General features: G+C 35.2%; 1 protein-coding gene across 7 annotated transcripts in view; it reads left to right on the forward strand.

The window, feature by feature from the left end:
• The window catches only part of LOC143240158 (CLIP-associating protein 1-B-like), a 145,198-nt gene that overhangs the window by 28,029 nt on the left and 92,343 nt on the right, over positions 1-24,826 (forward strand). For 5 of the 7 annotated variants that reach the window (XR_013021596.1, XM_076482129.1, XM_076482131.1 and 2 more), the window contains exon 9: positions 8,644-8,720. Coding sequence is in view for 6 of the 7 variants with exons in the window: in XM_076482129.1 (XP_076338244.1) it covers positions 8,644-8,720 (77 nt within the window). In the remaining variant the exon portion in view is untranslated. Of the gene's footprint in view, positions 1-8,643; positions 8,721-11,165; positions 14,106-24,826 lie in introns of those variants that run through there. The other 2 variants (XM_076482135.1, XM_076482133.1) reach the window with 2 other exon arrangements.

Below are 24,826 nucleotides of genomic sequence, written 5' to 3' on the forward strand. Positions count from 1 at the left end.
TTTTTCAACACCAGTTTGTTACATGCTTTATATTTTTCATTGATATAGTTCACTAGTTTTTAATACTAAAATACGGCTCGTCAAACGTTTTAATTGACATTTCATAAATAATATAAAATATTTAAACGTTTGAGAATTTCCATTGTTTCAGTAATCACTGTTTAAACCACCATTTTTCTGAATTTCTGTGTCTTGTTTCAACTTTGTTTAGTTATCAACTGATCAGCACAGGTTGCATCAGTACTTCCCAGTACTTAACATCTTGTAACTTCTGTTTCTCCATATAACATTGAATTTTTTTTTCTTCACTGAATATTATTCTCAATAGTTCACTTCCTAATTAGTAAAAACTGCATTGATCAAATATGATCAGTTTTTTTTAGGGGGATTGGAGTTTATTTTTAGACCATCAATCCTATTGGACCTTTAGAATGCTTTGCAATGTTACCCTTTGATTATTTGGACTTTAGGCCTATTGACTGACAAGATCATTAAAGGCATCAATATTTTGTAACTTCTATTATTGGGGATTTATACGACATGAATGATGAAGCGAGCAGTACTTGATTTGTTGTTGTGCAGCTCAGAGAGAATGGTGATGCATGTCCAGTGTAATCCAGTTATATTTAAAATAATCCCAGCTTCATCTTTATATAAATGTAATTTGTTTCTGAATCTGTTTATTGTGTCCAGCTTTGTGTGCTTGAAGAGTGGCTAAAGCATCCCAGTGTAGTACAGCCTGTGCTGGTTTACTTGTATTGTACAGTATTTCTTCAGAACTTGTGATATACCTTTGGACCATCCTCCCAGTCATTGTTAAATATCGTATTATCAAAATAGTTGTTTGACACATCTGGCAGTTTCTTTTTATTTAAGTAGATATGGTTGGAACAGTACAATATAACCCCGTAATAATGTGGAACAGTGTGATGCAACCCTGTAATAATTCCAACAGTATGATATAACCCTATAATAATGTAGAACAGTATGATATAACTGTATTGTAATGTACAACAGTATGATATAACCCTGTTGTAATGTACAACAGTATGATATAACCCTGTTGTAATGTACAACAGTATGATATAACCCTGTTGTAATGTACAACAGTATGATATAACCCTGTTGTAATGTACAACAGTATGATATAACCCTGTTGTAATGTACAACAGTATGATATAACCCTGTTGTAATGTACAACAGTATAATATAACTGTATTGTAATGTACAACAGTATAATATAAACCTATTGTAATGTACAACAGTATGATATAAACCTGTTGTAATGTACAACAGTATAATATAAACCTATTGTAATGTACAACAGTATAATATAAACCTATTGTATTGTACAACAGTATAATATAACCCTGTTGTAATGTACAACAGTATAATATAACCCTGTTGTAATGTACAACAGTATAATATAAACCTATTGTAATGTACAACAGTATAATATAACCCTATTGTAATGTACAACAGTATAATATAAACCTATTGTAATGTACAACAGTATGATATAAACCTGTTGTAATGTACAACAGTATAATATAAACCTGTTGTAATGTACAACAGTATAATATAAACCTATTGTATTGTACAACAGTATAATATAAACCTATTGTATTGTACAACAGTATAATATAACCCTGTTGTAATGTACAACAGTATAATATAACCCTGTTGTAATGTACAACAGTATAATATAACCCTGTTGTAATGTACAACAGTATAATATAACTGTATTGTAATGTCCAACAGTATAATATAACCCTGTTGTAATGTACAACAGTATAATATAAACCTATTGTAATGTACAACAGTATAATATAAACCTGTTGTAATGTACAACAGTATAATATAACCCTGTTGTAATGTACAACAGTATAATATAAACCTATTGTAATGTACAACAGTATAATATAACTGTTGTAATGTAAACAGTATAATATAAACCTGTTGTAATGTACAACAGTATAATATAAACCTATTGTAATGTACAACAGTATAATATAAACCTATTGTATTGTACAACAGTATAATATAACCCTGTTGTAATGTACAACAGTATAATATAAACCTGTTGTAATGTACAACAGTATAATATAAACCTATTGTATTGTACAACAGTATAATATAAACCTATTGTTTGTACAACAGTATAATATAAACCTATTGTACAACAGTATAATATAAACCTGTTGTATTGTACAACAGTATAATATAACCCTGTTGTAATGTACAACAGTATAATATAACCCTGTTGTAATGTACAACAGTATAATATAACCCTGTTGTAATGTACAACAGTATAATATAACCCTGTTGTAATGTACAACAGTATAATATAACCCTGTTGTAATGTACAACAGTATAATATAACCCTGTTGTAATGTACAACAGTATAATATAACCCTGTTGTAATGTACAACAGTATAATATAAACCTATTGTAATGTACAACAGTATAATATAACCCTGTTGTAATGTACAACAGTATAATATAACCCTGTTGTAATGTACAACAGTATAATATAACTGTATTGTAATGTCCAACAGTATAATATAACCCTGTTGTAATGTACAACAGTATAATATAAACCTATTGTAATGTACAACAGTATAATATAACTGTATTGTAATGTCCAACAGTATAATATAACCCTGTTGTAATGTACAACAGTATAATATAAACCTATTGTAATGTACAACAGTATAATATAACTTTGTTGTAATGTACAACAGTATAATATAAACCTGTTGTAATGTACAACAGTATAATATAAACCTATTGTATTGTACAACAGTATAATATAACCCTGTTGTAATGTACAACAGTATAATATAAACCTATTGTAATGTACAACAGTATAATATAACCCTGTTGTAATGTACAACAGTATGATATAAACCTGTTGTAATGTACAACAGTATAATATAAACCTATTGTATTGTACAACAGTATAATATAACCCTGTTGTAATGTACAACAGTATAATATAACCCTGTTGTAATGTACAACAGTATGATATAAACCTGTTGTAATGTACAACAGTATAATATAACCCTGTTGTAATGTACAACAGTATAATATAACCCTATTGTAATGTTCAACAGTATAATATAAACCTATTGTAATGTTCAACAGTATAATATAACCCTGTTGTAATGTACAACAGTATAATATAACCCTGTTGTAATGTACAACAGTATAATATAACTGTATTGTAATGTACAACAGTATAATATAACCCTGTTGTAATGTACAACAGTATAATATAACCCTGTTGTAATGTACAACAGTATAATATAAACCTATTGTAATGTACAACAGTATAATATAACTGTATTGTAATGTCCAACAGTATAATATAACCCTGTTGTAATGTCCAACAGTATAAAATAACCCTGTTGTAATGTACAACAGTATAATATAAACTTATTGTAATGTCGAACAGTACGACATAACCCTATAATAATGTTGAACACTACAATAATGCAGAGCAGTGTGATATGACCCTACAATAATGCAGAACAGTGTGATATGACCCTACAATAATGCAGAACAGTGTGATATGACCCTATTGTAATGCAGAACAGTGTGATATGACCCTATTGTAATGCAGAACAGTGTGATATGACCCTATTGTAATGCAGAACAGTGTGATATGACCCTATTGTAATGCAGAACAGTGTGATATGACCCTATTGTAATGCAGAACAGTGTGATATAACCCTATTGTGATGAACAGTGTCAGGTTTATGGTCTATTAAATCCCAGATCTGCTCAATTATGCTGAGATTAGGGCTCTCTAGGGGCCATTGTGTCTTCTGAATGACTCCAGCTGCTTCTTTCTTAACTAAGTAATTTCTTACATTTTGAACCAGATATTTTAAGCTTGGACTCATTCATCCATAACACCTTTTTCCAGTCATCAAAGGTCCAGTTTTTGTATTTATTAGCAAATTTCAGGCTCTTGACATTATTTGGAGACCAAAGTAGAGGTTTTTAACTGTTACGCTACTAAATATTCCATTCTTGTTGAGTCTCTTTCATAATGTACATCTGGACACTTTTGTGTCATTTGGTATGTGGTCGTTTATATAATGCTTGAAATCAGTGGCAGATTTCCTTCTGTCCTGGAGGCTACATAAACAAAGATACTTACATCAGTGTCATTGAGTTTAGGTGTTCTGCCTCTTCCCCTTTCATTTCCAAATTTACCTGTCTCAGGTTTAGAATCTAGAGCAGGGGTCACCAAACATTTTTCACAGGGGGCCAGATTACTTGAGGAATGAGAAGTGCGGGCCCCATGATCATTATGTTCAATACTCATAAGTTAGAATGAAAGCTCTCTGTAAAAGACTTAACACTAAGTTTAGGATGCCATATTAGCCATGTGGGAGGCAATACACACATAATAAAAAACAAACAGAAATACAACCAACATTTTTATTTACCAAAAGATTATCAAAGAAGATGACATTAGCAAAAACAATTGTCACATTGTACATAGTGAGTACATATCTGACTTCACATACTTTATTTTTTAAAATGCTCGTTCACAGACATAAGTTGTTCCGAACACTGATGCCATACCAGATGCAAACTGCTTCAGCTTTGGAAAATTATCTTCAGGTATGCAGCTGTAAAATTCAATAAGTTGCCCCTCTCTGTGGTTTGCTTTAAACAAGTCATTTCCTTGCAAATTGATGACCTCCAGCTGAAGTTCCACTGGCACGTCATCAATGACACAACCAGAAGGATTCTGAAAAAGGAGAATGTCACTTTCGATTCTGTCGAAATCCGAAAATCTCTCTAAAATACTTATTTAAACCACCAATAATCTTTTTTCTGAAACTCCAGGTTGACATCTTCTGTGATTCCAGCATGAAACTTATTGAAACACTGAAAATAAGAGAGGTTTCCTCCTTCCAAATGTACTTCAAACAATGACAGCTTTCTCTGAAATTCTTTAATGATTCTATAGAGATCACAGACAAGGTTATTCTTCCCCTGAAGTTTCAAGTTCAATTCATTCATGTGGGATGTGATGTCAACCAAAAATGACAACTTTGACAACCAGGTTGGATCCGACAGAAGTGGATCGGCCCACATTTCTCAATAAGAGATATATCTGATTCTCTTCTCAGCTTATAAAAACGAAACAAGACTTTACCCCAGCTGAGCCACCTTGCCGCCGTGTGATAAGGCAAGTCACAGAAATCCGAATCAATTTCTTCAAGAAACTCCTTGAACTGGCGATGATTAAGTGCACGACCCCACATGAAGTTCACTGCAGAAATGACTGGTTTCAGTATGCAAGAAATATCTAAGTCTTTTCCACAGAGTGCTTGTTGATGTATGATGCAGTGTATGAACAGAGCACTTGGGAGTTGAAGATCTTCCAACTGTTTCCTGATCAGCCCCACCAGACCCTTTACTCCAGCCATGTTTTTTCCTCCATAAATTCTTACACCTCTAAGCTGATTTCACTGAAGGTTATAGTCTTGCAAAGTTTTATGTACATCCATGAAAATGTCTTCTTCAGTTGTTCTTCCCTGCATGCTGCAAACTGATGCCAACTCTTCCGTGATCTGAAAGTCCAAATTAACTCCACAAATGAACACAAGAAGTTGTGACTATTCTAGAGATCAGCAGACTCGTCCAATGCCAGAGAATATTATAGGAAGTTTCTAGCTTTTTGGCATATCTGTAATGCAATGTTCTCTTCAAGTTCTCTGCTCTCCATACAACTGAAGTTGCTCAAAGTTGCTGATAATTTCAAAGAAATTGGCTCTTTCAGGACACAGCTCATTTGCTGCTTCCATCATACACTCTTTGATGAAGTTGCCGTCAATAAAAGGTTTTCCTCGCTCTGCCATACTATGCACTATTTTGTAACTTGTACGAGTGATAAATTTATTTTCATCAAACTTTCCCGTGAAGAGATTCTTTTGAGATTAAAAAATACGTTTCATGGATTCAAATTTCTCAGAACGGAACTTTCCTGAAAATGTCAAATATGTTGATAGATGTTTTGTTTGATAGTGATGCCAAGATTGTATTCTTTCAAAATGGCAACACTTTCGGTGCATGTCACACAAGTAGCTTTCTGGTTTTTTGTTTCCACAAAGAAGTACTTTTCTCCCCATTCTTTATTGAAAGCACGACACTCAGAATCCACTTTTCATCTTTTAAAGGCAGCCATAACGATGGGTGAAAAAAAAAACAGGATCTGAAAATGAAAAACACAGAACGCTGTGAGAAAAGTATTGTACAGGTCCAAGAACGCTCAAACAAAATATATTGAAACATACATTTGCCACAACACTTACCTAAGAACGAAGTTACTGGCATAACCCGACTACTAAGAGAAATGAGCTTGCTGAAGCAGTAACCCTAGGCCACTGAATTTACAAGACGAGTCAATAGGACGAGGGTTAAGTCTGTACTTGTTTTCGAAATCGTAATGCTTTCATAGATACGTGCCTCAATATGAATAAATGGGCAGCAAGGACGAAAGAAGAATTTTCCTGTTGGTTAAAAATGCGCTTGACAGCCTTTTTATCATAATGTCTTGTGTTTGCCAGCTTAAAGTGACCATCGGTGTGATTTATTTTGTTATGACAGTTGGACATTTGATGAAATGTCACTCTTTATTTACAAGCAGCTAGCTGTACAAAATGACCTCGAGGGCCGTTACAAGTCTGCAGCAGTTTACTGGTGAGTTCAACCAGCATCATATAAAGCATTTATGCAAACTCTGCTCTGCTGATAATTCCCTCTGCTTTTGGGCCATGGCATAACAACAAAACTTAATATATAGTGTTAAGCACTGTTTTTATCAAAATTTATTTGTGGAGTACTAGAAAATTGATTTGTTTCTATTATATTCCAGTACCATATGCTAGCTTTCTGTATAATTAAGACATTACATGGGATACTGTGACAGTAATTACAGACCCCAAATTTGATAAGTACATTTATTTAAGCAGAACTCTTAGTGCAACTACATGGGAGTTATAAGGAATAAATATTTTCTCCCCTGGCTCATTCATTACCATAGTGTTAAAATCTACATTCTGTAATGGCTTGGAAGAATTAGCCCATGAAATGGAAAGAATATTCTCTTGTCTTAACACTTTTTGCACAGTAGAGCATCTGTCATTGAACTTTTACCAAAATAATGTGAAATATACACGTTATGGTTAGCTTTGATATCTTACAACATTCTTGTGTCATTCCATCGTAATTATTTTTCTGTCTTGTAGAACAAACATCTTCCTCCATGATATGTTCAGTATATAGTACATTAAATAAAATTTCCATTCAATTACAATGAAAAATGGATAGTTTTTCATATCTTCAAGTTGATTAAATGTGATATTAAACAGTCTGGATATTTTTTTATTTTTCAACAAGATTCTGAGATCCAGGTCACATATATCCAAAGAAAATATCAAAGTATAATTTGAAGGTAACCTATGGATATTTCTTTTAGTAGAATGAGATCTGTGCATAAGAATATACCCTACATCAGTTGAGCACATTAAATTATATTGGATCCTCACAATATCATTATGGCCCATAATCAACACATCCAGTAAAGCTTGTTATGACCATACATCTTGACAAAAATCCTGCAGCATAGTTTACATAAAAGACTCCATAGTAATGCTGTCCTGTGAAAAACACACCACCTTTCTATGCATGCTATTCATAATTAGTTTAGTGTATGATATCTCTCAACCACTTGCTTTAAGAGAACAATCATTCAGAAATACATAAGCACTGCATTTTCCAACTTGACCAGTGTTTGAAGATATGTGTTGTGTAAAGCAACATGTTTGCAGACAACATGCGTTGCTTTTACAAATGTAGTGATCCTTCTGGGTTATATTGAATATTGTTAACTGGAGCACATGAATTGCTTTTGCCCTGACTTTTGTGATCTTGGATTCTAAACTGTCACAAGATGTTGTGCTTTGCTTACTTCAGACTTGTTTAATGTATATTTCTTGATGTTCCTAATGCCTCACATTATTCCATACTTCTTTGTCTTCCAAAGAAATTAAGTACAAGGGATATCTGCATCTTGTAAATTCTAATCTACAATCTAAATGCATCTTTAAGATATGAATGTATGATCGTCTTGTATTAAAAAGGGATGTTAGATACCTTTCCAAAACATGATCAGTTTCTGATGGCATCACACTATCTTTGAAATGCTAAGCAATGTCAGAATGACATTTCACTTCAACATTATATCAACTGTAGGTGCCACATTATTTTTTGATTTCGATATTCAAAAGTCGTTTTAATATAATGTAAACAGCTCTGTATTACACTTACATTCATTGATATAAAGTGTTTAAAAAAGACTGTATGAGCACTATTAGTATTTGAAAGTAAGATGGGTTAAAACAGTGACTTAAGTTTGATTATAAAACAGTGTGAGAAACTAAGTTCACAACATCTGCATTGCTATCTTTGCCAAAATGTATCTTATTTAATAGATAGAGAGAGATAGATGAAATAAAACTTTATTTTTGAAGGTAATGGTACAAATAAACAATGTTAAGTCTTCAGTTAGAAACTTTACAATTCACTAATGAACTTTTATTACACATTTATTTATAGGCTCCAAACAATTTTATCAAAATTCGATGAAATCAAGACCTCAGGGGATCTCCTTCCATCAGCTTTGCTTGATCAAGGTAGTATTGAAATTTATAGTTTGGATATCTAAGTCATTTTCATGACATTGAAAACACTTTGATTCCATGAGTTAAGCATACCAGAATACACTTGTTTTGTCATCAACAAAGCCTTGAAAATATGAGGTATTGACTTAACTGTACAAGTTATGTACAATTCAATTAATATTTGAGAAAACAGAACTTATTGTGAATGATCTGTAGAATAACCATATACCAAATATGTATTAAGTAATACAATTAAAACATTAACCTCAGCATGAATTGAATATTAAGGCAAACAGATTTATGTAGTAAGTGCAGTTTAGGCTATATAATGTACAGATTGATATGTTGTTTTTATAAAATTAAAACAGTTTTATTTGGAAGAACATATATAGATTACTCAGATCAGGCTGATACTTTGCAAAAACAAAGTGTTGTCATGTTTCACTTTTTATTTGTTCTAAATTTTCCTAGTCTTGTACTGTTCTCATCTTCAGAAATTTGGAAATTTAGCTTTTGTGTAAGTGTTTTGTCTTGCCCATCATTATATTAACCTCTAACCAATGCCATTGTTATATAACAGTGGACGTACATTTATTTTTCTGCTTGGGCTTTTGGTGTTTCAACGTGTTAAAAACCTTGTATGTTGTTTCTTAAAAATTTTAAATTTTCAACCATGTTACAAGCCTTGTCCTATCCCCAGATTTTCTCTCTCTATCTTTCTACCATTTGTGGGTTTGTAAATCTCACTGGTGAATTACAGATCTCTGTATCAATAAAAACCTTAACCCTCGGGTTCAACTCGGACATTTCTGTAGACCAAGTTACTGAAGTAAACTTTTTCAGTATGAAAACCACCCATGAATATTACTTCAAACATGGCTCAGTACTGACACACAGGTCACATACAAACCAGTGAATTCTATTCTTTATAAGATCATAAAAAAATATTTTTACCAAGTTTTGTTCATTATCAGGCTGAATTTTAGTTTTAATTGAAGTAGTTAGGTTGCTCATCAAAAAAGTGATGGTTTAACCCAGTAAACCTATGTCACTCTACACTTCAATTGTACAAAGAAAACAGAGGCTATAGAACATCTGTTAATGACTTCATCACCATAACGGTTGAATCTACAGACCTTGAGCTTTTTATTAAAGAAACCCCCGATATAAATAATTTTGCAGAGAGTGTTTGGCCCGGCATGGTCAGTTGGTTGAGGCACTCGACTCGTAATTTGAGGGTCCCGGGTTTGAATCCTCGACACACCAAACATGCTCACCCTTTCAGCCATGGGTGTGTTATAATGTGAAGGTCAGTCCCACTATGTATTGGTCAAAGAGTGACCCAAGATCTTGCAATGGGTGGTGATGAGTAGCTGCCTTCCCTGTGGTCTTACGCTGTTAAATTAGAGGTGGATAGTGCAAATAATCTTCATGTGCAAAATTACAAAAACAAACAAACAATTGAACCAGTCACTGCAGCTCGTACATATGTGAGCTGTAAATGTGCACAGCATCAATTCATCAGAGTCAGTGCAGCCTAGTAAGTCCGTAAAATTATGTGGATTTTCCCTAGCTTTGGCTGCGACTGCTAACACGTCAGTGAAATGTTTATGTACAGGGCACTCTGACATTGAGGGAAGTTGACAAATTGAAGGGAGAAATAACTAACTCACTGTGTAAGCATTGTGGAATGTTGATAGACAACATTACCACAAAAATGTATGGTCCAGCTACTCTTGTGGGAATTTCAAAAGCAAGAATTCATGTGTGTATTAACTGCAATGAATGGGTTAACACAGTATCAGACGTTTTATGATGGTGGTGTTTTTGTTTGGTTTAAATATATAGTAGCAAATGAATGAACATCTTTTCGTCACTGGCCTTCATATATTAGTGAAGAAAGTAAATAGTCATGTTATAATGAATTGTTTACTTTTGGTATCATAAATACCAGTTTGTAGGGAAGAGCACTCTGGTATAGGAAATTATAATAATTTGTTTGTGACACTATATAGTAGGTATAAATAACATTTGTTGAAACTACTGTTTAATATTTTAAACTTGAACTTGCATCAGTTCAGTAAACCTGTTTCTGTTACCAACAAAGATAATTCCATGGTTTGTTTAGACTGTTACCTGGTAGAAAGAGTACTAAACAACATAACTGAAGCCCTTTTATGTGTATTAAGCAATAAAGATAGATTTGTTAGCTTATATTACAATAATGTACAGATAATGTGGTGTTTTTTAGTTTTATATTTATAAGCTAATTAGTGGTAAATATGCAGATTCCATATATTCAAGATGCCTTTTTCATGTTTTAATTTTGCATTAGATAATTAATAACAGAGTTATTAATAGACAAATTAATAATAAATTATTAAGCAATTTTTTTGATTAAGTGAACTGAAGTCTTAATTTTTTTTATACGTTTTAATTAAAATCATTTTCATGGGAATTTTGTGTGATAACTGGGATTGTTAAAAAATGCCCTACTACCTGTAACTAGAGGGTTAACCTTTTAATGTTAAACATGCCTACTGCCTGTAACTAGAGGGTTAACCTTTTAATGTTAAAAGTGTCTTCTGCCTGTAGCTAGAGGGTTAACCCATTAATGTTAAGTGCCTTACTGCCTGCAGCTAAAGGGTTAACCCTTTAGTATTAAAAGTGCCTTCTGCCTGTAGCTAGAGGATTAACCCCTTAATATGCCTCCTCCCCCATTTTTTAACCGGTAGCAAAGTGCTTCCTGTCTTGGAAATGCAGTCCTACCTATAATTATCATAAAATTTTAATTCAACTTTTGAATACACTGTTAACATGACAAAGAAAGGTGCCCCTTAGCTTAGATGTAGGCCCAGCATGGCCAGATGGTTAAGGCACTCGACTCGTAATATGAGGGTGGTGGGTTCGAATCTCTGTCACCCCAAACTTGATCGCCCTTTCAGCCGCAGGGGCGTTATAATGTGACGGTCAATCCCATTATTTGTTGGTAAAAGAGTAGCCCTAGAGTTGACGGTGGGTGACGATGACTAGCTGCCTTCCCTCTAGACTTACACTGCTAAATTAGGGAAGTCTAGCGCAGATAGGCCTCGTGTAGGTTTGCGCGAAATTAAAAAACAAACAAAAAAGCAATTTTAGATGCCTTCTAAAAATTAAAATGTGTTCTTCCGCCTATAAAATTTTATTTTTTGTAGTGTATGTTATTTGAATGACTTGTTTATTTCTAACCAGAGGATACCTGAAGAAATGTACACGTTCTTGTAAAGTTTATCATCTCTTATGACACTACTTCTGAAGGAAGATTGATAAGTGCCTTTAGTTGCGCACCCTACGTATATGTTATTTTAAAATGGCTCGGTGAAGTGTGACGCTCCTTCGAAGCCCATTTATTTAACGTTTGGAATAAAACTGATTGAATTTTGTACCGGTTAGACAACGTATCTGTTACTGTTTTCTGACCACAAACTGAAAATAAGCAGTGGTGACTAAACATGCCTGGAGAACCACGTGGAGACAGCATGTCTGTCTCCTCATCAGTGACGTCATCAGTACCTAATAGCAACCAATCGCTACCCTAAACTGCTATCATATGTGTTGTAATATCAAATATAATCGCAATGTAGAAAGTAATATTGCCTACATGTTTAAAATGACCACTTTATCTATGATGATAGAACGTGGTAAATATTTCTATACTATTTCCAAGTTGTTCAAGCCGTTTTCTTTCTTTCAAATGCAAGCTATTGGTTCGCGCATGCGTAATACCGTGCTTATTACATTTTTCACAATTAACTGAGACTGTTCGACCACATCCTTTTGATATCTGACTGGCTTAGTCCCTGTAGTACTGTATCAATACCAGTACCCTTTTCTTAACCGTCTGTATTGTGTATTACATACGGTAAGATAGCCAACTATTAGTACGATAACATTAGTAACAACTTAACAGCTGCGGCCGAGACGCTATTCAGAAGGCTAAGAAAGGAGTTCCGTTCCTCGCACGTGGCCTCCGCGTCAGCGTGTCCACAAGTCCATTTCACCCTCATGTTGAAAACTCCTATTTTCGTTCAATAAAAGGCGTGTAAAGAGGGAGCACACGTCCAACATTACGTTGACGTCATTGCTTCACGAGAGTGGAAGTTCGTCCGTGAAAGCCCTGCTTCCTTATTAGTGTTTTTACCGTAGAACATCCCGACCACACGTAAGTGATGTGGCTTATGCATACATTGGCGATTTAATATCAGTGATATACTGTGCTCCAAGTCTCTCTGAATTACTTAACATGCGATGTACCTACCTCAGCTAGTGAAACTTGTCACTGAAAGACTATTGCCAGCGTATCCTTCCGTCTGAACTTTAACACGCCCTCCATTGTTGTTATCAGGCGTATTTCGTCAGGCATTTGACCAATTATCGCTGATAAGATATTCCTAAATCACCCACACGTCACCTCATTGGGTTATTGAACAACGAAGCTGCCGTCTTCCAAAATGCGTTAACATTCCTTCTAATCATTTTAATTCAGGGTTATTTGTGTGTGCGTGGTCAGCGACCTGGAGAGCCGAGTTGCCCATTATCTTTACCATTTGTAACCATCATCGTATTGATGGGTCAATTCGATAAACGGGTTAAGTAATTCAGTGGAATATTGCAATACTTTGTTATAGGTTTACGTATGCGAGAAACCTATCTAATGTACTTGTCGGAATTAAGGTAAAGTCTTTGCCTATTATCTTAAAGATGGCTCAAGACCTGTAGTTTCGTTCATGTAAGAAGCCTTTTATAATACTACTTAATACATATAATCAAGACTAAGGGATTGGATCTTATTTTCTGTAGATCACTTGGTTTTATATTCGTAGCAGAATTGAAAACAATTTAGGTTTTTTATTGAAAACTACAACTGTGACAACAAGCCACCGAAGTGCTGAAAAATACTGTTAGACAGCTAGTTTGCAAATAGCTGTTGGTGAGTTTGACTTTTTTTTTTTTTTAAATATGTTAGCCTTAAACAAGTGCACTTATCGAAGAAACTACGAGACAGTCGTTGGTTAACATTGTTTTATATTCCAAACGGTTGCTAGGTGACATTTTTTTATATTCGAACTTTTGATTGGTACATTTTTAAATTTCCAAACGGTTGCTGGGTGACCGTTTCTTTGTGCAAAGAAAGTACTGTGATGTCGGAGACAAACGGCAGACTGTCGTCTCCATCTTCTAGAAATGCTAGTGTTAGCGATACAAGCACCACTGAACCAGTTATTAAATCCAAATTGGTATCCGATGATGGAAAGATTCAGTGGGGAGAAGATGCGGACTGGATCATGCTGTTTGATAACATGATAAAACTGACAACTCAAAGTCCAAGCACACAGAGGCGTTCTTGTGGATGCAAAGGTTGGTTAATGGACATAGTGTTCCACTTCCCTACCTTGTTTTGTCCAATATTTTATGTCGTACAAAAAATATTGTAAACTGACCAAAAGAAAGTAATTTAATATGTAATTCAATTTTAAAATTAATTGGTAACTTTTGAATTTAAGAAGGTTACCAGGAAATACCGTGTACTTCAGCTCATGTTTTTGTTTTGTTTTCTCAAATTTAGATGTAGTTATTCAATTATTTTTTGCCTAATTTTTTTACCTTGGACAGTTATAATACCGTCTGTTGATTAACGCAAAACACTCGTTAGAAAATGTAACTGTGTGTATAATGCATCTCCTCCTATCTTAAAAATGAGAGGCTGCAATTTATTTCGCAGTTTAACATTACACACGCACATTGGTACCATAATTTACATTAGTTATAAATAGAAGATCAAATCAGTGTTATATCAATGATGAACTTAATGCGGGTTAAAGCGAAAACACTCGCAGCGAGACAAAAAAATGCCCATTATCAGCCCTTGTTATTACTATTGAGTCATAATGGAAATTCCCTCTGGTCATAGCTCACGAAAGTGCTGGGATTTCATCTGCTAGGCATTATACAAACGCAGGTATTTACCTATCTAGTAGCTGCGAGTTAAGTGCTTACACCTACAACGTCTGATTGTGAACACTTTATCAGTGTGTGTGTGTGTGTATACAGTTGAATATCGGTTACTAGAAATAAAAAAAATAAGTTCTGAGACGACTGCAACATTAAATAATTAAAAAAATATTTGGATTATCGTATTGGACCGGCCGTAGCCTGGTAGTTTAAATTCGAGAGTCCAGGGCTCGAGTCCCGTCACTGGAAAATCGTGCTCTATCGTGAGTTTTTTAAAGTAGACAGTCAAATCGTATTTTCCAGTTACACTAGCCCCTGGATTCCGTAAGTTTGAAATAAGAAATGGCTCGTGCAGCTTTACGCGATTTTCAGGAACAAACACGACAAACAATAGCGACTCTCACTGGTCTCATTATATGTGTTTATATCGGAGAGTCCAAACATTTTTCAGTTCCGACCTTACTGTAGACATTACTAAATCTGCCCGAAAATGTTTCAAAAAATCCTTACGATTTTTGTTTGTTTGTTTTTCTTTTGCACACACACCAAACTTCCCCACCAGGAAACCACTGATTTATCTGAAGAATATCAAGTGTTGGAAGTATATGGCAATGTACGAAGGAACCCCGACTGTTAAATTTATCCGGAAAACACAATTGGCTCGCACACAGGCGTATACATATGATTATATACAAACACCAATTCCAGATTTATAAATTTCTATTACGGGATAAATTGTTATTGACCAATAGTTGTGCGGATATAATGAGAGTGAACTTGTCAAACTACAGGTCCCAGCTGATTGGGTTTTGGTTTTGTTGTTTGTTAGAGTGCTTACATGCTTTCACATTAAAGTTCACCGCAACGACAAATGAAGGAAAGTATTAGAGCTAATGAGAGAACTGAATAGCCTCAAACCCTGAGGGAGGAGAGAAGGCTTATAAGGCGTCGCCCCTACTGATTACATCTCGCCCTTCCCCGAGTTTCAGATTCCAAATTGTTATAACTTGTAACAAGTCTAAAGTGAAATACTATTAAAGTTAAACATAATAAATTTAAAGTAAGGTGTAATTGTAGTGAATATAGGTTTTGAATTACTTTTTCCGTTATCTACGCACATAATGTATATGTCGGTACCAGTACTGATAAGTGTATAAATAATATACACGAATCTTCGCTGTTTATGGGCAATACGATTTCAAGAAATGATTCTAAACTTATCTTCGAGAATGTTGCGACAGTTTCCAGTTTTTGTGAACGAAGTTCTTTCTATCTATTATATCGTCTATCTTGGTTTCCACCGTTAGTTATTTTAAGTTTCGAAAACAGGACCTATGTGGATCTAGTACAAACAAACCCCCGAAGGTTTTTACCATGTGTTATTACTCAGACTAGTTACAGTTTATAGTCTATGAAACGTTATTTTAACAGTTCGTGTAATAAAAAAAAATAGAATATTGGCCTTGGGTACACTGCTGGCCAAAATCTTAAGGCCAATGATTTGTTTTAAATTTCGCGCAAAGCTACTCGAGGGCTATCTACGCTAGCTGTCCCTAATTTAGCAGTGTAAGACTAGAGGGAAGACACTAGTCATCACCACCCACCACCAACTCTTGGGCTACTCTTTCACCACCGAATAGTGGGATTCGCCGTCACATTATAACGCCCCACGGCTGAAAGGGCGAGCATTTTGGGTGCGACCGGGTAAAGCTAATGAACATAAAAAAAAAAAATATGCATTTTGCGTTGTTAGACTCAACCACTTATTTGAGTAGAGCTTCGAAAGATGAAAATAAGAAAAGTGGAAAAACCAACTTTTTTAGCATTTAATAGGGAAAATGTGAACACTATGAAATTAGCCTGAATACAAGCTGATCAAAAGTTTAAGACCATACTGAAACGAAATGTTAATCGGTAAACATGTAACGAAAAGTAGTCATTTGTGTTCGAGCATTAGCGTTGTCAACATCTCCCACTGACATCTCCTGTGTTACATTGGGTAAATACATGGCAAAAGCTAAAAAGTTGACAGAGTTTGAACGTGGCAGAATTGTCGAGCTGCAAAAGCAAGGTCTCTCTAAATGTACCATCGCTGGTGAGATTGGGCGTAGTAAAACTGCTGTTGCAAATTTCATTAAAAGATCCTGAGGGATACGGAACGAAAATTTCAAGTGGTCGGCCCAAGAAATTTTCGCCGGCGTTGAGCAGGAGGATTCGACGGGTTGTCCGGCAAGACCCCACCCGATGGTCAAACCAGATTAAGGCCATTACGGACGCAGAATGCAGCTCAAGAACAATAATACGACATTTACGAGAGAAAGGCTTTAAAAACCGTAATCGTCTTCAAAGGCCACGCATCCTTCCACATCACGAAACAGCTCGGTTAAACGATGCTGAGAAGCACCAAACATAGGACGTAGAAAAGTGGACGAAGGTTTCGTTCTCTGATATGAAAAATATTAACCTGGATGGTCCAGATGACTTCCAACGTTACTGGAACGACAAGGATATCCCACCGGAGACATTTTCTACACGACACAGTGTAGGAGGTTTCATCATGATCTGGAGTACTTTCTCCTTCCATGGAACAATGGAGCTTCAGGTCATACAGGGGTATCAAACAGCAGCTGGCTACATTGGCATGTTGGAGAGAGCATCCTTATTGACTGAAAGCCCTCGCTTGTGTGGAAATGACTGGATCTTTCAGCAGGACAACGCTACAATCCACAATGTTGGCAGGACAAAGGACTTTTTCATGGCGAATAACGTGATTCTTTTGGACCGTCCAGCGTGTTCGCCCGATCTGAACCCATTGAAAATGTTTGGGGGTGGATGGCAAGGGAAGTCTGTAGAAATGGACGTCAATCCCAAACAGTGCATGATCTTTGTGAAGTCATCTTCATCACTTGGCATTTATTTGCAATGACGGCCGTGCAACTCACTACTGAGACCTCTTGTTGGGAATTTTCCTACCCTGTTTAGGACTTCTTTTTGGTATGGTCTTGAACTTTTGACCAGCTAGTATTTAGGCTAATTTCATAATGTTCACATTTTTCATATGAAATGCTAAAAAAGTTTTTTATTTTCCTTTTTCTTATTTTCATCTTTCGAAACTATTCAAATAAGTGATTGAGTCTAACAACGCAAACTGCATATTTTTTCTTTATGTTCATTGGCCTTAAGATTTTGACCAGTAGTGTATTCGTGCATACCTACACTTACCACTCCTAATTTTGAATTAATTCACTAGAGGGAAGGCGGGTTTTTTGTGTTTATTTTATACCCCTACTTCGCGAACCAGCGCGGTGAATATTGAAATCAGGGTTTCGATTCCCTCTGTGAACACAGCAGATAGCCCGATGTGAATTTAATATAAGAAAAACGAGATATTGTGAATCGACTGCGATAACTAATATAACGTCTTCCGCTGGTACAGTGGTAAGTATACGGATTTACAACGCTAAAATCAGGGGTTCGATTTCCTACGGTGAACTCGGCAGGTAGTCCGATGCGACTTTGCTATAAGAAAACGCACACTAACATAACAAGCACTACATGCGATACTCTGAAACTGGTTACATTTCAAAGGTCAAAGGTGGAAAGGTCCCTATGCGTAGACTATTTTTTCGAACCTTGTGAACATGATATTTCAATGTAGGATTAGTGGATATTGAACAAACTTGTACAACAGGTATACTGCATACCAAATCCTAGACCTCATTAAATTTTGGATTTCATGAGTCAGTCTAAGGTCATTCAAAAGGAGGGACTGAAACGTACTGTATAACGTTAGTGAGGTATAATTGTTTCACAAACACAACTTGTACTTGTTATTATTTTAATTTGGAAGAATAAAAAAATATGTTATTCTATACTCGGAACAAAAATAAAATTATTATTCCAGATTATTTTACTGCATAGATTGGTTTCAATCTGTATAATTGAAAAATTTTAAGTTTATTTTAGTCAAAAATAAAAAAAAAGGATTTCTTAGCAGATATGTAGAGAGACCTAGAAAGAGAGAAGTTTTTTATTAAGAACCTGGTTGACCTGTTGCTTAAACACCGGCTGAAAAGTTTGCCATACAAAGTGTTAAAAATGATATTGAGAATGTCGAAATTTAAAGGGGGTTCAAATTGGCGGTCATTTCCAGATGCTCTGCTGAGAAACCAGCAGTTGTTATTTTAAAAATCCCGGCATGGCCAACTGGTTAGGGCGTTCGACTCGTAATTAGAGGGTCATGGGTTCGAATCCCTGTTACACCAAACATGTTCACCCTTTCAGCCGTTGGGCGTTATAATGTGACGGTCAATCCCACGAAGTAAAATTGTATATAGGCCAATATACCTCCTCTTTTGTTGTTAAATCTCTAATGACTTTATCAGATATTAACTGCATAGCGAGTGCTTTAAGGAATATAAAAATAGTCTCATTTAACTGATTAAGTTATTTTGTTTTTAAATTTCGAGTTAGGAATCTATAAAAAGAGGAAACGTATCCCACTTCATGGTGTTTTTATTCCCCGTCTTGGGCAAAAATCCTAAAACAAAATATCCTGCTTACCACGTCGGACAGTTTCTTTTTACCACACCAGCATTTACTGTAATCGCACCAATGGATACTTAACACACGTACACAAGATCACCCTTAGAGTAAGATAATAGATGGTGTAAATGTGCTATTTGCTAGATTTCAGGATTCCGTATTTGGCACGTTGAGTTCGAACTCGTGCGTCTAACAAAATGTATTTTGCATTTTAAGCTGTGGGTGCGTTATAAGAACGACTGTCAATCCCTTAACGTGGGTGGTGATAATGAACTGCTTTCTTTGTGGTCAGTAATTAAAAAGTAATGGATGCGGAAGATACAGCCTTGGTAGCTTCTTTATAAAAACATACAAAATTAACGTTATAACTTCTCTCATCCATGTGTTGGTTATATATATACCTATTCGACTGTATAAACAGTAACGTGTAAGAAAAAAATAAGTTAATTATTGTACTGTTTAACACTATCATTGAGAGAAAAATATGTTATAATCATCTAATCATTTTAATCGTTCTTAAGTTTATATTTGCTTTGACCTTGGACGATCCAAAATCACCTGGTGCAGAAAAACCAAAAGTAATTGACAGCGTTAAGAGAGAACATTCTATAAATGTTGTACACCTGTTCATTTTAGCCTCAAATCTCGTAATATCTTCGTCACGATTACTTGCTTAACACAGTGTATATTTTAAAGCAATTCATGCATTGAAGCACGTCTTAACAACACGTGGTCAGAGAAAACGCATACCTTTGACAACAGTAATAAGATTTGATGATGATAAAAACAAATCCGAAAGGAGCCGGTTTCATCGATAAGTCCTAACCAGTTTTAGTATGCACTTCAAGGTTTGGTTTATACTTCAAGGTCGGGTAATCTTAGTTCACGAGTGACCGACCTTTTTATCTTTAAAAAAAAAAAGTTTAGGAAGTGGATATAGAAGTGCATGTAATTCGTAATGAGAAATACCAACGCGTATTATTTTATAAGTTTTATACAGCATTATATGTTTGAAGTTCGTATGTCAAATGTGTTACACAAAATGCTTCTGGAATCGCCTTTTTATTTGTTATTTAAAGAAAATGTTTATTGTAAAAGAACAACGAGTTAATCGACCATCGTATTGTAGTGTGTGGATGTAATAATTCTTTTTCCCAAAACTATTTTGCTTAAAATCAAACTATGCTGAATTAAAAGACGGATGGATGTTTTTTCTTTACTCCAAGTCTAACCGTATATTTCATTAGCAAATTACGGTACAAACGCCAAAAACCATCGAAACGTTAAAAACTAATATGCCTTAGGGTTACGAATCATTAAGACTTAAGTTTCTAATAATTCAATGGCTTTCGGCGTTTGTACAGTAATTTCTTAATTTAAGGAACTAATAGGCCTAAAGGTTTGAATCATTAAGGAACTAATAGGCTTAAGGGTTTGAATTATTAAGGAACTAATAGGCCTAAGGGTTGTGAAACAGTAAGGAACTAATAGGCCTAAGGGTTGTGAATCAGTAAGGAACTAATAGGCCTAAGGGTTGTGAATCACCAAGGAACTAATAGGCCTAAGGGTTGTGAATCACCAAGGAACTAATAGGCCTAAGGGTTGTGAATCACCAAGGAACGAATAGGCCTAAGGGTTGTGAATCACCAAGGAACTAATAGGCCTAAGGGTTGTGAATCACCAAGGAACTAATTTGCCTAAGGGTTGTGAATCACCAAGGAACTAATTTGCCTAAGGGTTGTGAATCACCAAGGAACTAATTTGCCTAAGGGTTGTGAATCACTAAGGAACTAATTTGCCTAAGGGTTATGAATCACTAAGGAACTAATTTGCCTAAGGGTTATGAATCATTAAAGAACTAATAGGCCTAAAAGTTGTGATAAAAATCATGTTAACTACAGAAGTTTGTGCACGTTCCTTTTACCTCATTCACTGTTGATTCAAGATCAGAGACGTAAAAATAGCACTTCAAACCTTTATTTTGCGTAAGTCAATGCGCAAGAGGCCTTTAGTCCATATCAGAACTCGTCAGTTGGGATGGACGGTGATTCTCTTAAACCTGCGTATGTGTACAGTAAAATCCTTTCAAAGTAATGATTTAAATACATCAAATTCTGGCGAAGCAATAGAAACCGAAATGAGATATTTCTTTTTAAAATGTATGATGAAATTAAACGTTTAAAGACGCAGGAATAATGACTCATTTCGGTATGTATGCAATTATGAGGTTCATAATACCACTACCAACATAATATATGATTATTCCTGATATTATAAAAAAGCATCACAAATCGTTCTGACCAATGATTTGTTGACAAAAAAAAATAATTTTCACTCAGTTTTTAATTCAAAATTAGTTAAATTACAAATAATGAATATTTTGTTGTTTCTTCAGTCCATATTCTTACTTTAACTTGTAATTTAAATTAAATACCATTTATTATTCTTATCATCAAACCAATTATTTCTAAGTGTAACATTTATTCTAACGTTATGATAATATTATAGTGTTCATTTTAAGGTCTGTGTAGTTTTGTAACTTATACTTTTTAACTAAGTGTATGGCCCGGCATGGCCAAGTGGTTAAGGCACTCGACCCATAATTCGAGAGTCGCGTGTTCAAATCCCCGTCACACCAAACATGCTCTCCCTTTTATCCATAGGGCGTTATAATGTACCGTCATTCCCACTATTCGTTGGTAGTGGTGGGTTAGCCTTCCCTTACACTGCAGAATTAGGGACAGCTAGCGCAGATAGCCCTCGTGTAGCTTTGCACGAAATTCCAAACTAATCTAATCTAACGTAGTATATTTTAATAAATCAGTTATCTAAAGCCAAACATATTTATTATTCATAATGTTAACCCCCCCCCGTTGTTCCAAGCGGTCCATCCTTGGGCTTATAGTGCTGAAAGTCTGGTTTCGATACCCGTAGTGGGCACAACACAGATAGCCCATTGTGTTGCTGTTCGCTTAACAGTTATAACTTTCCGTTCAAAACCTTTAGAATTTCTAGTCTGCGTAAACGCAGGGCGTAGCAGGGAGAGTGTTGGGTGTCGAAAGACCTTTCCAGTGTTCTAAAAAGTTGTTTACAACTCAGCAGCGTACAAGTATGAGATAAGCTAAGCTCTTTGTTTTGCTTTACTAATTTTTGAATACTTTCAGTTTACAGGTTTCACGTGGGCTAAGATAAATCATTTTAATCTGTGTAGAAAGTTCGGCATATTTATATGAGGGGGAACAAACTCAGTTACTCTCGTACACTGTTTAAGTTAATTTCGTAGTTCTACTTTCCTAATCCTGTTTGTAAACGCAACTTTTATCACACTTGAATATGTAAACCATAAAAAAAAAAAACATGATACTTTTTCGAGTGTTACAGATCCACACGTATGTAGAATGAACTCGATACCTCTCTGAAAACTGGGGCGTTACTTCATGCGAATAACCAGTTGACCACTAAATTGTTTATCCAAACGCCGTAAAGAAAATATTGAAGTATTATCAGAACAGCCATGTATGTATCGAGGCCATCTTTGGTTTCCACGCGTGCTTTTATATGTTGTGGTGGACTATTCGCCCTACCTCTCTACCTTCTTAACTTGAGAGTGTTTGTTACTTCTGTCAGTAGACGTCGCTTTTCATTGCTTATCTCCAAATCAGAAGTATGCAGTATTAGGAAAGCAGTGACGTTCATAAAATCTTTTCATATAAACCTGTCTGTAAAATGCTCTTAGGTAGGTGCTGTCGTTCTGCTTTCAAAAGTTGATTATGCAGGCGGGGTTAGAAGATTAACTCAAAGAAAACATGCTCATTTATGAAACAGGTTATTTGTCCTGGTAATACTGTGATTTTAAATACGATAAAACCAAGAAGTACGTTGGAAGTAAAACTGGGAATTTATTATTGGATACTTTCATTTACTACTTTACTTCGAGTGTTTTATGAGGGAAACAGTTTGTAAGATTGTAGAAACATTTCGCTGACGCTGACAATTTTCTAAACATATTATATAATTATCTTCGGATTGGGACAACTTTAAAGTTAAGGGGGGTTGTTGAAGCTCTCGATGTCGATTTTTGTTTTTTACGTTCATTGTTTGCTTGTTTTTTTTTATTTTCGCACAAAGCTACACGAGGGTTATCTGCACCAGCTGTCCCTAATTTAGCAGTGTAAGACCAGAGGGAAATCAACTAGTCATCACCATCCACCGCCAACTCTTGGGCTACTCTTTTACCAACGAAAAGTAGGATTGATCGAAAATTTATAACGGCCCCACGGCTTGAAAGGGGAGCATGTTTGGTGGGACGGGGATTCGAACCCGCGACCCTCGGATTACGAGTCGAGCGCCTTAACCCACCTGGCCATGCCGGGCCTTTTTACATTTATTCCGTGTGTACTCAAAACTTTGTTTCGTTCTGAATAAAACACACAAGTAGATTTGAAATGCCTTAATTATTGTAATTTCACTGAAGTGTGTGTTGTTAATACAGTTTTATGTTTAAATTATTTCACCTTTAACATTTATCGGAATAATGATTGAACCGGGTATTTGTTTATTTTTATAGAGCAAAGCCACATTTGGCTATCTTCTATGTCACCTCAGTGAAATTACAATAATTATGACAAATCAAATCTACAGGGTGGCCCGTAGGTCTCTACCTATCCATATGTTATCATGTTATATTCAATTACGCATGTATTATACTTTTTTTCTCTTTTGTCAGAGAAATATGGCCGATTTAAGCCAATTTACACTTGAAAATGTCTCACAGAACATGGCGTCGCATAATATTATGCAGCGAGAATGAGAGACAGCACACAGATACACTGGATACATAAGATATATGGATGGGTAGGAACTTACGGGCCACCCTGTATATTGTGTTTGTTGTTAATCACATTACGATTCCCCTCTCTTCCTGTCTACGAAATTATACTGCTGAAATACAGGGTTTGATTCCCAGAGGTGGACTTAGCAGATAGCGTAATGTGGCTTTGCTCTATAAAAACAAACATCTTGTCCAATCATTATTCTGATAAATGTTAAAGGTGAAATAATTTAAACAAGACACATTTTTTTATCGTTAGCCTTAAAAAGGCGCGAGAAAAAGCCATTAAACTCGATTAATTTAAGTATTTTTGTTATTGAATTTTTCCGAGAAAACAATGCATTTTAATAGCTTTAAATATTTGTCTAGAGCTTAGATGTTTTAAATAATGCATGAAAGTTATTTTAATTTAATCACGTGTTCAGCCAAGTTTCCGCTTTAACTATGGAGTCTCGTAGCACCACGTTTGTCAGTGCGCAGTCTCAGTGTTGCGACGCCTTTGATTTCGAACTGAACGAAAAATATTATTAAATAATGCATGAATAATACAATGATTTTGCACTGTTTGAAATAGTAATAACACCCACGGAAGTAGTTTCTTGAAATCTGTTGTAATTTATATAAGACAGTCCACTCAATAGGAAGGGAGTTCCAACTCTTGCATTTAACTGTGCATTAAAATATAGCGTACAGAAGCTTTGTGAACATGTTAAGTATTAATCGACTGAGACGACGAAACAAAATTTGTTCA

Source organism: Tachypleus tridentatus, chromosome 13 (genome assembly GCF_004210375.1).
Source record: "Tachypleus tridentatus isolate NWPU-2018 chromosome 13, ASM421037v1, whole genome shotgun sequence".
Taxonomy (NCBI): domain Eukaryota; kingdom Metazoa; phylum Arthropoda; class Merostomata; order Xiphosura; family Limulidae; genus Tachypleus; species Tachypleus tridentatus.